Below are 12,907 nucleotides of genomic sequence, written 5' to 3'. Positions count from 1 at the left end.
GGTAGTACAAAGCTCTCATCCTGGGATTGACCTTCACCATCATTTTGGAGACTTGCTTCATCTCTCCTTTGTTGGATCTCCTGTTTTGTATATCTCATATCATCATCTTAGCCAGGCGTGGTGGCTCACACCTGTAGTCCCAGCTACTCGGGAGGTTGAGGCGGGAGGATTGCTTGAGGCGATGAGTTCGAGGCCAGCCAGGGCAACATAGTGCGACTCCTGTCTTTGTTTAAAAAAAAAAATTAAAAAGAAAACCTATCCTTTCTTTTTTTTTTTTTTCTTTTTGAGACGGAGTCTGGCTCTGTTGCCCAGGCTGGAGCTCAGTGGTGCGATATCTTGGCTCACTGCAAGCTCCGCCTCCCAGGTTCACACCGTTCTTCTGCGTCAGCCTCTCGAGTAGCTGGGACTACAGGCGCCCACCACCATGCCTGGCTAATTTTTGTATTTTTAGTAGAGACGGGGTTTCGCCGTGTTAGCCACGATGGTCTCGATCTCCTGACCTCGTGATCCACCTGCCTCGGCCTCCCAAAGTGCTGGGATTACAGGCGTGAGCCACCGTGCCCAGCCTCTGTTTTTTTTTTTTTTTTTTTTAAGCTCTTTCACCCAGGCTTTAGTGCTATGGCACAATCATAGCTCACCGTAACCTTGAACTCTTGGGTTCAAGTGATCCTTCTGCTTGAACCTCCCAAATAGCTGGGACTAAGGCACGTTCCACTACCCCTGGAGAATTTTTTTTTTTTAAGAGACAGTGTCTCGCTGTGTTGCCCAGGCTAGTCTGAAACTCATGGCCAGAAACAGTCCTCCCACCTCAGCCTCTCAAACCACTGGGTTTACAGGTGTGAGCCACTGCACCTGGTCTTAGAATGAGCAAGTTATTTTTAGATTGCTGAACAGGTTCTAAAATTCTGTTGTGTTGGTGGTTGCATAACTCTGTATATACACTAAAAACCACTCAATTGTACACTTTGGGTAAATCTTATGGTATGTGTATTACATCTCAATAAAGCTGTTTTCTAAAAAGTAGAACAAGATGAGGGGAAGGAAAAGAGGAAAGGATAAGAAAATACGACAATCATTTCAAAATTCCAATTCCAAATAAAAAGAGGTTTTAGACAGAGAACACCCAAGAAGAAAACATTACCAACAAATTAATTCAGGAAAATTTCCTAGAACTCAGGGACATGGGTTTCCAGGTTCAAAGGGCTTACTGAATGCCTAGGACAATAGTCAAAAAGAGACTGAGACTAAGGCATATCATCCAGAAATTTCAAAACCCTAGGGATAAAAAACTAATCCTACAAGTTTCCATATTAAAAACAAATAGGCCACACAAAGAACCAGGAATCAGAATGTCAGACTTCCTAACAACACTGGAAGTTAGAAGACAATGAAGCAACACCTTCAAAGTCCTGAAAGGAAGTTTTTTCCAACTTAAAATTCCATACCCCATCAAACTATCAATCAGATGTCAAAGTAGGACAAAGATATTTTCAGAAATACCCAGTCTCAAAAAGAATTTACTTCACACATACCCCATTCTGAAGAAGCAAAATGGCCAGGCACACTGGCTCATGCCTGTAATCCCAGCACTTTGGGAGGCTGAGGCAGGCAGATCACCTGAGGTCAGGAAATGGAGACCATCCTGGCTAACACGATGAAACCCCGTCTATACTAAAAAAAAAGTAGCCGGGCATGGTGGCGGGTGCCTGTAGTCCTGTAGGCTGAGGCAGGAGAATGGTGTGAACCTGGGAGGCAAAGCTTGCAGTGAGCCGATATTGCGCCACTGCACTCCAGCCTGGGCTACAGAGCGAGACTGCATCTCAAAAAAAAAAAAAGCATTCTGCCTTTTAGGATTTGTCCTTAACTTTATCTTCAATTCCTGTTCAGTCTTTAATTTCTAAGAGCGCTTTTTTGGCTCTCTGAATGTTTCTTCTTTATAGTGTTTATTGGTTCATTATAGCATAATTTCTTTGATATTAGTCATACTGATTTTGAAGAGATTTTATTATTTGTATTGCTTCTTTCCTCTAAGTTGCTTTTTTTCCCCTTTTTTTGGTCTCTGTTTTTAAAGTTAGAAGCTTTTCTAGATACTTAATGTTTATTATTATTTTTAAATTTCTATTTATTTATTTAGAGATGGCTCTGTTGCTCAGGGCAAACGCAGTGGTACAGTCATAACTCATTGCAGCTTTGAACTTCTGGGGTCAACAGATCCTCCCACCTCAGCCTCCCAAGTGGCCAGTGTGGGCCACCACACCTGGCTTATTTTTAAAAGTTTTTTGTAGGGATGGGGTCTCACTTTTGTTACCCAGGCTGATTTTGAACTCCTGGCCTAAGGTGACCCTCCTGCCTTTGCCTCCCAGAGTGCTGTAACTACAGGTGTGAGCCACCATACCCAGCCAATATTTATTGTTCATATATATATATAATTTTTGAGACGGAGTTTCGCTCTTGTTGCCCATAGTGCAATGGTGTGATCTCGGCTCTCTCTCAATGGTGTGATCTCTCAACCTCTGCCTCCTGGGTCAAGTGATTCTCCTGTGTCAGCCTCCCGAGTAGCTGGGATTATAGGCATGCGCCACCACCCCCAGCTAAGTTTTGTATTTTTAGTGGAGATGGGGTTTCTCCATGTTGGTCAGGCTGGTCTTGAACTCCTGACCTCAGGTGATCTGCCTGCCTTGGCCTCCCAAAGTGCTGGGATTACAGGTGTGAGCCACCACACCTGGCCGATTGTTCATATTTAAGACTAGGAAATGAAAAAGCATATTAGAACCTCTAATGCATAAGTAGGTCTTTGGGAAACTCTTGGGCTGATCAGAGTTCTAAAGATTATTGTCTGGCCTGGAGAGGGAAGGCCTATACAGAAACCCATAAACAAAGTTAAAGAGTGAGGGTTAAGGGCTGGTAGATATCAGCTTGCAGTATAATCATTTACTTAATTCTCCTACTTTCAGAATGGTGCTCCAGATATACCTGGTTGTCCCTTAATTCAGACGCATGATTTCACCACCTCCAGACAATAAATCTCCAGTCTTCTGTCTGCTGAGGGAAAGGTATTCTTCTAGTTGTGCAGAATTCAGGAGGTGATTTGGAGGTCTACTACTTACATAGAATGTCAACGTCCTAATTTTAGTCTGTCTTCACTCTTAGTCCTGGAACTGCCTGGAGTAGCCTGAGCCCTTTGGGAATTCCATGGTATAAAATGGATGGGTTTTCTCTTCTACCAGTTTAGCATTTTGCTTCCTCAGGTCTGCTAAGTCCATTTCCACTTATCTATATGTTCTCTAGCTTCCAGTATTTTGTGGTGTTATCCCTCCTCAATATCTTATGCGTTTATGCCTTTTAAGAAAATCCCTTTAATGTAGCTTTAATGGAGTTTCAGGATGGTGTAAAATTAGGTACATGAATTCTTTCTTTTTACTTGAAGTACTTTCTAAACATTATCTCAAATCCTCATTACTCTTATAGGGTTATTTTTTTTTTTTTTTTTTTTTTTTTTAGATAGGATCTTGCTTTGTTTTGCAGGCTGGAGTCCAGTGGCACGATCAGGGTTTGCCGCAGCCTTGGCCTCTTGGGCTCAAGAGATCCTCCCATCTCAGCCTCCCGTGTAGCTGGGACTACAAACATGCGCCACCATGCCTGTCTAATTTTTAAATTTTTCTGTAGAGATGGGATCTCACTTTGTTGCTCAGGCTGGTCTTGAACTGCTGGGCTCAAGCTATCCTCCTGTCTTGTCCTCCCAAATTGCTGGGATTGCAGGCAAGAGCCACTGTGCCCAGCCTTATAAGGTATTTTTGTCCATATCTTATAGATAGAAGAACTAATGTTTAGAAAGATACTTAAAAGTCCTTAAGATAGGCCAGGCACAGTGGCTCATGCCTGTAGTTCCAGCACTTTGGGAGGCCAAGGTGGGTGGATCACCTAAAGGTCATGAGTTTGAGACAGCCTGGCCAACATGGTGAAACCCCGTCTCTACTAAAAATATAAAAAATTAGCCGGGTGTGGTGGTGGGCACCTGTAATCCCAGCTGCTCGGGAGGCTGAGGCAGGAGAATCTCTTGAATCGGGGAGGCGGAGGTTGCAGTGAGCCAAGATTGTGTCATTGCACTCCAGCCTGGGCAACAAGAGCAAAACTTCTTCTCAAAAACAAAAAAAAAGTTCTTAACATTTGAGAGCTACAGTGAAAAAGAAAAAGAAGGATTATTTGTATTTCTTCTTCAAGATCACACTACCAGTAATTAGCAGAGATGGGATTCTCACTCAGATGTGGTGGGCTGTAAAGGCTGTAATCTTTCTACTACATAACACTTTATTATTTGTTATATGGTTTAGGTATAGTTGAGAATGACCTTTTTTATTTTCTTAGCTTTTGGTAATAGAAGAAGCATTCTTTAAATTTGCTTTTTGTTGCATCTGTTTTTACTGCACTGAAGTGGAAAGAGATTGGTGAAAACATTTTCACAAGTCAATGTCAGCTTGTACTTTTCAATTAAAATTTAGACCGGGTGTGGTGGCTCAGGCCTGTATTCCCAGCACTTTGGGAGGCCAAGACAGATCGATCACCTGAAATCAGGAGTTCGAGACCAACCTGGCCAAGAGGGTGAAACCCCATCTGTAGTAAAAGTAGAAAAATTAGCCAGGTGTGGTGGCAGACGCCTGTAATCCCAGCTATTCGGGAGGCTGAGGCAGGAGAATCACTTGAACTCGGGAGGCGGAGGTTGCAGTGAGCTGAGATTGTGCTGCTGCACTCCAGCCTGAGCAACAAGAGTGAAACTCCATCTCAGAATTTAGGAATTCCCTTTAAAAAGTCATTGTTAGGCTAGGCATGGTGGCTCACCTCTGTAATTCCAGCACTTTGGGAGGCTTAGGCAGGAGTATCACTTGAGCTCAAGAGTTCAAGACCAGACAGGGCAACATAGTGAGACCTCCCCTCTACTAAAAATAAAAAATATTAGCTGGATGCAGTGGCGCATGTCTGTAGTCCCAGCTACTTGGGAGGCCGAGGTGGGAGGATCACTTGAGCTTGGGTGGTTGAGGCTATAGTGAGCTATGATTGCTCCACTGCACTCCAGCCTGGGTGACAGAGCAAGACATTGTCTCAAAGAAAAGTCATTATATTTTTATAGCCATTTTTCATATCTGGTAAGCCTGTGACTGCCTTTTTTTCCATGATTGGTGATCATTTGTTTCTCTGTAGCTTTGAGATCTACTCATAAGGTTTCTATAAATTAAATTTCATTTTTCCAGAAGATGGACTGCTCATTACTGTTTGGCACTCAGTTTGTGATATTTTGATGCTTCAGTGTTAACACTAGATTTTTTTCTATATGAAATAAGTATCAGCTGTTGTGTAGTTGTTTTAACAGGTTAATCCCAAGGGGCCTTTGTTTTCTGAGGAATGTGAGGAAGCTTACTCTTTCCAACCTGTGAAGGCAGTAACTAAGACTTTGAGAGGGGATCCATGAAAAAAAGCAAAGGTCCTCATTCTTGAGCTCTAGAATTACTTCATACCTCAATGACAGTTAATGGCCCAATTCGGCAAGCCTTTAATTTGACTTGATACTTGAAAATAGGGCAGGAAAAATAATTTCTACCAAAAATAACTTCAGAATGCTTTTTATTCATATACTAGTATATCTAATTTAAACCAGTGACATTCTGGTATATTTTATATAGTACACCTGAACAGGAGCAGCTGATGGTGGTGTGGCTAAGTTGGATGATAAAAGAAGAAGCGTATTTTGAGAGGTAAGATAATTTGATTTAGTTAGTTGAGAAAGCTTTTCTTCTTCTGTCTTTGGAAAATTCATATTTCCTATTTTGTTTTGACAGTACTTCAGGCGTCTCTGCTTCTTTTGGGGAGATGTTATTATTGGTGGCTATGTACTTTCACAGCAACCAGCTTAGTGCTATCATTGACTTGGTCTGTTCCACTTTGGGGATGAAGGTAATTTTCTTTTAACTTCTTTCTAAAAAAAAAAAAAAAAAAGGTGTTTCTAAGCTGGACATTTTGTTGTAGTGTAAATAGATTGTTTTCTATTTACACTACAATTACAAGTAATTTTAATTGTTTAATAGAAGTTTTATCAAGAGCACTTAGAAAAAAATGCATTTTGAAACCTTTACTAAAATAATAGATACTCATGTAAAAACCTTGGAAAGCACAGAAAAGGGAAAGATATCTTATAATTCCATGATTCAGAGATACCTAGTATACTACTATTAATATTCTGATGTCTGTTCTTTCTTTAAAGTGACATACATATTTGGTGATTTAAAAAAATAATATATGATGAGCATTTACTCATATCAATAAATATTATACAGTATAATTTTTAATGACTGCATTGTCTTATAGTCCATTGTTTGATCTTCTTAATAGGTCCCTTATTATTTCCCATGTAGATTTTCTAGTTTCTGTATAATGCTTAGAGGAATATCCTTGTTTATGTAAATACACACATAGGCACCCACATGTATCTCTTCATACACCTGTTGGATCATTTTCTTAGGATAAATTTCTAGAACGTAATTGCTAAGGAAAAGGGTATGACTGTGTTAAGGTGTTCCATGAGTTCTGTCATATTATCTTTTAGAAAGATTGTATCAGTTTAACTGTTACCATTAGTGAGTAAGAACTCCTATATTCCTAAACTTTGAACATGACTGAGCATTACTATTTTTTTTTAATCTTTGCAAATTTGATTGATGAACAGTGGTATCACTTAGTTTGAATTTCTTTGATTACTAGTGAAACTTTAGTATTTAAAATCTATGTGTTTTGGCTTGTTTATTTCTTTTGCGAAAAGCTTATCAGTATCCTAATTTTCCTGTAGGGACTTTGATTTATTTTTTTCTTTCACTGATTCAAAAGGAAAGATATGTCATTATGCCTTATACATCTTACTTCATATATTTCAAGAAATATATTTTACCCAATATTGAAATTGGGATTCATTTTACAGTTGACATGTAATATGAAAGTGGTAGTGTTCCAACTCCTACTTTTTTCTTGAAAAGCTACTGTAATATTAAATCAGTGACGTATCTTACAGTATCTTTAAAAGTGGAGAGTTCAGTATGTTATAATTGACTTTTTCCAGTCTTTTTTGCCATTTAACTTTGCCATGTGGAAATTATTATCATTATTATGTTTATGTAGTATATTAAATTTTTTTTTTTTTTTTTGAGACGGACTCTCGCTCTGTCGCCCAGGCTGGAGTGCAGTGGCGCGATCTCGGCTCACTGCAAGCTCCGTCTCCCGGGTTCACGCCATTCTCCTGCCTCAGCCTCCCCAGCAGCTGGAACTACAGGTGCATGCCGCCACGCCCAGCTAATTTTTGTATTTTTAGTAGAGATGAGGTTTCACTGTGTTAGCCAGGATGGTCTCGATCTCCTGACCTTGTGATCTGCCCGCCTCGGCCTCCCAAAGTGCTGGGATTACAGGCGTGAACCACTGCACCCGGCTGTAAATGTTCTTTTTGTGTTTTCTATTTGGCTCTTATGCTTAGAAATGTTTTCCTTTCTTGGGTTTATATAAGTGGTCACTTATATTTTCTTCTAGTTTTTTTGGTGGTTTCATGTTTTACATTTGAACATTTTAATCTACTTGGAGTTTCTTTTGGTGTATGGTGTGATATGTGCAAAAAGTGTGTATCTATATATATACATATATACATATATTTATGTGTGTATATATGTGTATATACAGACACAGATGCACACATACACACACACACACACACACATATTTCTCTTGGCCTCACAGAGGGGCAGCTATCCCAGCTCCATGTAGTAAATAATCTGTTTCCCCCAACCGACTGAAAATGGCAATAATAGTATTTATTAAATGCTTTTTATATTGGTTCTGTTTCTGAGTATTAACACTTTAATGTTGGGTTTGGGAAAGCACTTCTAAAACAGAGTAGAGTACTTGAACATTTGAACATTTATGTGTATCACAGCCATTTTAGATAGGTTCCCTAGAATAAATTGTGTTTCATACATTTTACATGCTGTTGGAATTCTTTTGGTAATTTTAGATTGTAATTAAGCCAAGCTCCTTGAGCAGGATGAAGACGATCTTCACACAGGAAATTTTTACTGAGCAGGTATTTCTTTTTATTCTTAGGTACTTATTTGACTTTCTTTTACAATATTCTTTGGGAGAAAACTTGTGTTTCTTACCTTAAGAAAATAATATGGTCTTTATTCTTTTTAAACTCATGATGATTTATTTCATCTTTGAAACTTTCTTAAAGAATAATCCATTTAAAATACACTTTTAAAACTAGTCATAACATACCAAAGCATCTTTTGAATTTATATATTTTTGGAGACTTTGAGTAGACACTTAGGAGAATACTCTTAGATGTTGCTGGTAGGGCATCCCAAGGGGCAATTGTTTTAATGTGTCTGGAGAAAGATAAAATGAAGTCCTATTTAAACCTTTAGGCTGTAAAATTCATTTCTAACTAGATTACAGGCTAGAGTCTAAATTTCTTATACTTAACATGCTCTTCTTTAGCCTTAGCACTTTTGTCCATGGATAAGCCTAAGGATTTTTTTCATTTCTTTTTTTTTTTTTATCTCACTCTTGTCACCCAGGCTAGTATACAGTGGTATGATCATAGTTTACTGCAACCTCTGCCTCCTGGGTTGGAGCAATTCTCCTGCCTCAGCCTCCCAAGTAGCTAGGATTAGAGGTGCCCACCACCATGCCTGGCTAATTTTTGTATTTTTAGTAGAGATGGGGTTTTACCATGTTGACTAGGCTGGTCTTGAACTCCTGACTTCAGGTGATCCACTCACCTCAGCCACCCAGAGTGCTGGGGTTACAGGCGTGAGCCACTGCACCCGGCCAGTTGTTGCTTTTTTATGGCTATTAATATCTTTATTTTTATATTTTACTATCCCTCCCACCCTCAACAGGCAAATGCACATATACTCCTGAATTACAAATAGTCATACAGCATGTGGGAGAATCATAAGTTATTTTTTGTCTTTAAATTTGAACCAATTGGAAGACAACTTTGAAGAGGGTCTTTAAAAGACAATTAGAGCCTATGCATGACATACTGAGAATAAATATTTCTGTTTATATTTATGTGGTGCTTTATAGTTCATATGATGGTTTTCCAAAAAGAATATTTTCCCCCCATAACAATGCTTTGAGGCAGGTATGGCAGTGTCCTGTTTTGTAGATGTGAAAAAGATTCAGAAGATAAATGACTTCTTCAAAGTCATCGAGCCCAGATTGTATGCTTCAAAATTTTATTTTATTTTTTTACTTTATCACAGCACTGTGTATGTATCTATGTTTATAAACAAAAGTTAGGGAATTATATAAATCCCTAAAGGTACAATTCCTCAGCATTCAAAGATAATTAAAACATGTAATAATTTATTTTCATCATTCATTTCTAGGGACCACACTTGTATTAGGTGTTGACAGTCTACTTACTAATCTCTCTTTCAAAGTATTATATATTTAGTTCTATTATATTACTAATACTATTTTTCCCTTTTAGGTTGTCACAGCTCATGCAGTTCGGGTCCCTGTCACCAGCAACCTGAGTGCCAACATTACTGGATTTTTGCCTATTCATTGTATTTATCAGCTTCTCAGGAGCCGTTCCTTTACCAAGCACAAAGTGTCAATAAAAGTATGCCCCTACAAATAAAACAAATAAAATAAAAGCATGCCCCTATATTTTTATATATATATATTTTTTCTTTTGAGATGGAGTCTTGCTCAGTCACCCAGGCTGGAGTGCAGTGGTGCAGTCTTGGCTCACTGTAACCTCTGCCTCCTGGGTTAAAGTGATTCTCCTGCCTCAGCCTCCCAGGTAGCTGGGACTACAGGTGTGTGCCACCATGCCTGGCTAATTTTTGTGTTTTTAGTAGAGACAGGGTTTCACCGTGTTGGCTGGCTGGTGTCGAACTCCTGACCTCAAGTGATATGCCTGTCTCAACCTCCCAAAGTGCTGGGATTACAGGCGTGAGCCACCGTGCCTGGCCTACATTTATATTTCAAAGAACAACCTAAATTAATGCTTTCTCCCCAGTTGTATTTCAGTTTGTAGGCCTTTATTGTGGGTTTTATGTAGGAAATGTGTGGTATTAAGCTAAGTTACTAGTCATTTATGTAAGTATAGTAATTAGGGATAGTAATTATAATTATATAATTATAATACAGTAATTTCAGATTTTTAAAACAATGTAAGATTTTCGAAATGCATAATACTCCATTTAAATTCTCAATAGTGGCACATGGCTATTTCATTAAAACTTAGAAACTGCCATTTTCTAATTTTTTTTTATTTTAAAGACAGGGTCTCACTCTGTCGCCCAGGCTGCCATAGCTCACTGTAACCTCAAACTCCTGGGCTCAAGCAGTCCTCCTGCCACAGCCTCCTAAGTAGTTGGGACTACAGGTGCGAGCCACCACTCCTGGCTTTTTTTTTTTTTTTTTTTTTTTTGAGACGGAGTCTTACTCTGTTGCCCAAGCTGGAGTGCAGTGGTGCTATCTCGGCTCACTGCAGCCTCTGCCTCCCAGGTTCAAGTGATTCCCCTGCTTCCACCTCCTGAGTAGCTGGTATTACAAGCTCCTGCCACCACGCCTGGCTAATTTTTTTTTTTTTTTTTTTTTTTTTTTTTTAATTTTTAGTAGAGACAGGGTTTCACCATGTTGGCCAGGCTGGTCTCAAACTCCTGACCTCACGTGATCCACCCGCCTTGGCCTCCCAAAATGCTGGGTTTACAGGCATGAGCCACCGTGCCTGGCCTCACACCCAGCTTTAAAAAGTGTTTTTTTGTAGAGACAGGGTCTCGCTATGTTGCCCAGGCTGGTCTGGTCTTGAACTCCTGGTCTCAAGCAATTCTCCTACTTCGGCGTCCCAAAGTGTTGGGATTACAGGTGTGAGCCACTGCAGTGGGCCTGGTTTTGTTTAACAAATTGGAGAAGTTGCCATGACTAGTATTTGTTGATTTGTCACAAGGACACCTCACACCTAACTTAGAATTTTGACATGTTTTGATTTGTCTTAGTTGGCTATGTCTAACAGTTAAAAGGCCCTCTAAAGAGAAGGTCTTGAGACCCAGGAGGTAAAGTAGTCTGAAACTTTTTCAGATATTTACAAAGAACAGTGAATAATATGTGCATGATATATCACTTTTAATTGTCCCTTGTTTTTTGTGATTTAGTGAGATTGTTTTCCAGCCAGATTGCATCTTCTGCTTTATATTTTTAGCAAGTAAAATAGCTAAGAATTAAGAGTTCAAATGCACACCCAACATTTTACATGTCCTCTATCCAACGATAGTTAAGTGATAGTCTCCTGTAAGTGCTTGTCAGAGACACTTTCTTAGTCTATCTGAGGGTTTGCTGTGAAGGACCTGTCTCTCTCCAAATTCCTATCTAATGTGAGCTCTCCCATGATGACACACATGGTGCTCTAAATACAGATATGGTAGGGACTTAAAATGTTTTTCCCACTACTTAAAAACGAATAGATTAAACCAAAAGGCAAGCTTCTAGTGGAAGGTGCACCTAAGATGATACAGATATAAAGGTAGTTCATACTTTAAAATCAAAGGCAGTTATGATACTAGATAATATATTTGGAACTGCCAAAAGTTAATAGTGAGTTTTACCGATTCATAATTCATGTAAAACTGTATGTACTTTTATAATTTTGCTTGGTTTTTCTTTTTGCCACAATTAATTCAGTGTCTATAACATTCTTTCTTAGGATTGGATTTATAGACAGCTGTGTGAAACCTCTACTCCACTTCATCCTCAATTACTTCCTTTGATTGATGTGTACATAAATTCTATACTTACTCCTGCGTCGAAATCTAATCCAGAAGCCACAAATCAGCCAGTCACGGAACAGGAGATACTCAATATTTTCCAAGGAGTCATTGGGGTAAAATAGTGGTTCTTTTATATCTATTAACTTATTTTTCTTTTAGTTCTTCTTATCCCATATTTTTATTTTCCTATCAGAGGACTTCTAGGTAGTTCTGAATTTAAAATTAGATTAAATTTCCTTGGATCACCTGTAAAAATTAAAAGAATGGTATTAGTTCCAAGTAGTTTGCTAAACAGACACTTGTGTAAGATTTTTTTTTTTTTTTTTGAGATGGAGTTTCACTCTTGTTGCCCAGGCTAGAGTGCAGTGGCGCCATCTCGGCTCACTGCAACCTCCTCTTCCCTGCAACCTCTGCCTCCCGGGTTCAAGTGATTCTCTTGCTTCAGCCTCTCGAGTAGCTGGGATTACAGGCGCCTGCCACAACGCCTGGCTAATGTTTTGTATTTTTGGTAGAGACAGGGTTTCACCATGTTGGCCAGGCTGATCTTGAACTCCTGACCTCAGGTGATCTACCTGCCTCAGCCTCCCAAAGTGCTGGGATTACAGGTGTGAGCCACTGTGCCTGGCCTTTTTTTTTTTTTTTTTTTTTTGAGACGAGTCTCGCTGTGACACCCAGGCTGGAGTGCAATGGGCAATCTCGGCTCACTACAACCTCCGCTTCCTGGGTTCAAGCGGTTCTCCTGCTTCAACCTCCTGAGTAGCTGGGACTACAGGCACATGCCACCACAAATGGCTAATTTTTGTATTTTTAGTAAAGATGGGATTTCATCATATTGTCCAGGCTGGTCTCCAACCCTGACCTCAAGTGATCCTCCTGCCTTGGCCTCCCAAAGTGCTGGGATTATAGGTATGAGCCACCGCTCCTGGCTCATTTAGGGAAAATTTGATGAAAGTATTTTTTCCCTAGTTTGTTAGAAGGGAAAAACAGTTGCATTTTTCACAAATATATTTAAGTATACAATGTCTTATTTAGGAGTTGCTTTCTTCATGGTAATTTCATGTAATACTTGGGACTCCTGTCTTTCAGAAGCA

At 39.4% G+C, this 12,907-nt stretch overlaps 1 protein-coding gene across 3 annotated transcripts in view; it reads left to right on the top strand.

Annotated features, from left to right (window-relative positions):
* Window positions 1–12,907, top strand: part of INTS2 (integrator complex subunit 2) — a 63,776-nt gene that overhangs the window by 25,584 nt on the left and 25,285 nt on the right. For all 3 annotated transcript variants that reach the window (XM_030827733.1, XM_030827734.1, XM_030827735.1), the window contains exons 10-14: window positions 5,676–5,747; window positions 5,832–5,946; window positions 8,042–8,110; window positions 9,530–9,664; window positions 11,753–11,929. In XM_030827733.1, coding sequence (XP_030683593.1) covers window positions 5,676–5,747; window positions 5,832–5,946; window positions 8,042–8,110; window positions 9,530–9,664; window positions 11,753–11,929 — 568 coding nt within the window. The remainder of the gene's footprint in view (window positions 1–5,675; window positions 5,748–5,831; window positions 5,947–8,041; window positions 8,111–9,529; window positions 9,665–11,752; window positions 11,930–12,907) is intronic.

This window comes from Nomascus leucogenys, chromosome 14 (genome assembly GCF_006542625.1).
Source record: "Nomascus leucogenys isolate Asia chromosome 14, Asia_NLE_v1, whole genome shotgun sequence".
In the NCBI taxonomy this organism is placed as follows: domain Eukaryota; kingdom Metazoa; phylum Chordata; class Mammalia; order Primates; family Hylobatidae; genus Nomascus; species Nomascus leucogenys.
Note: the sequence above shows the minus strand (reverse complement) of the source record. Positions and strands in the feature narration are given on the sequence as shown.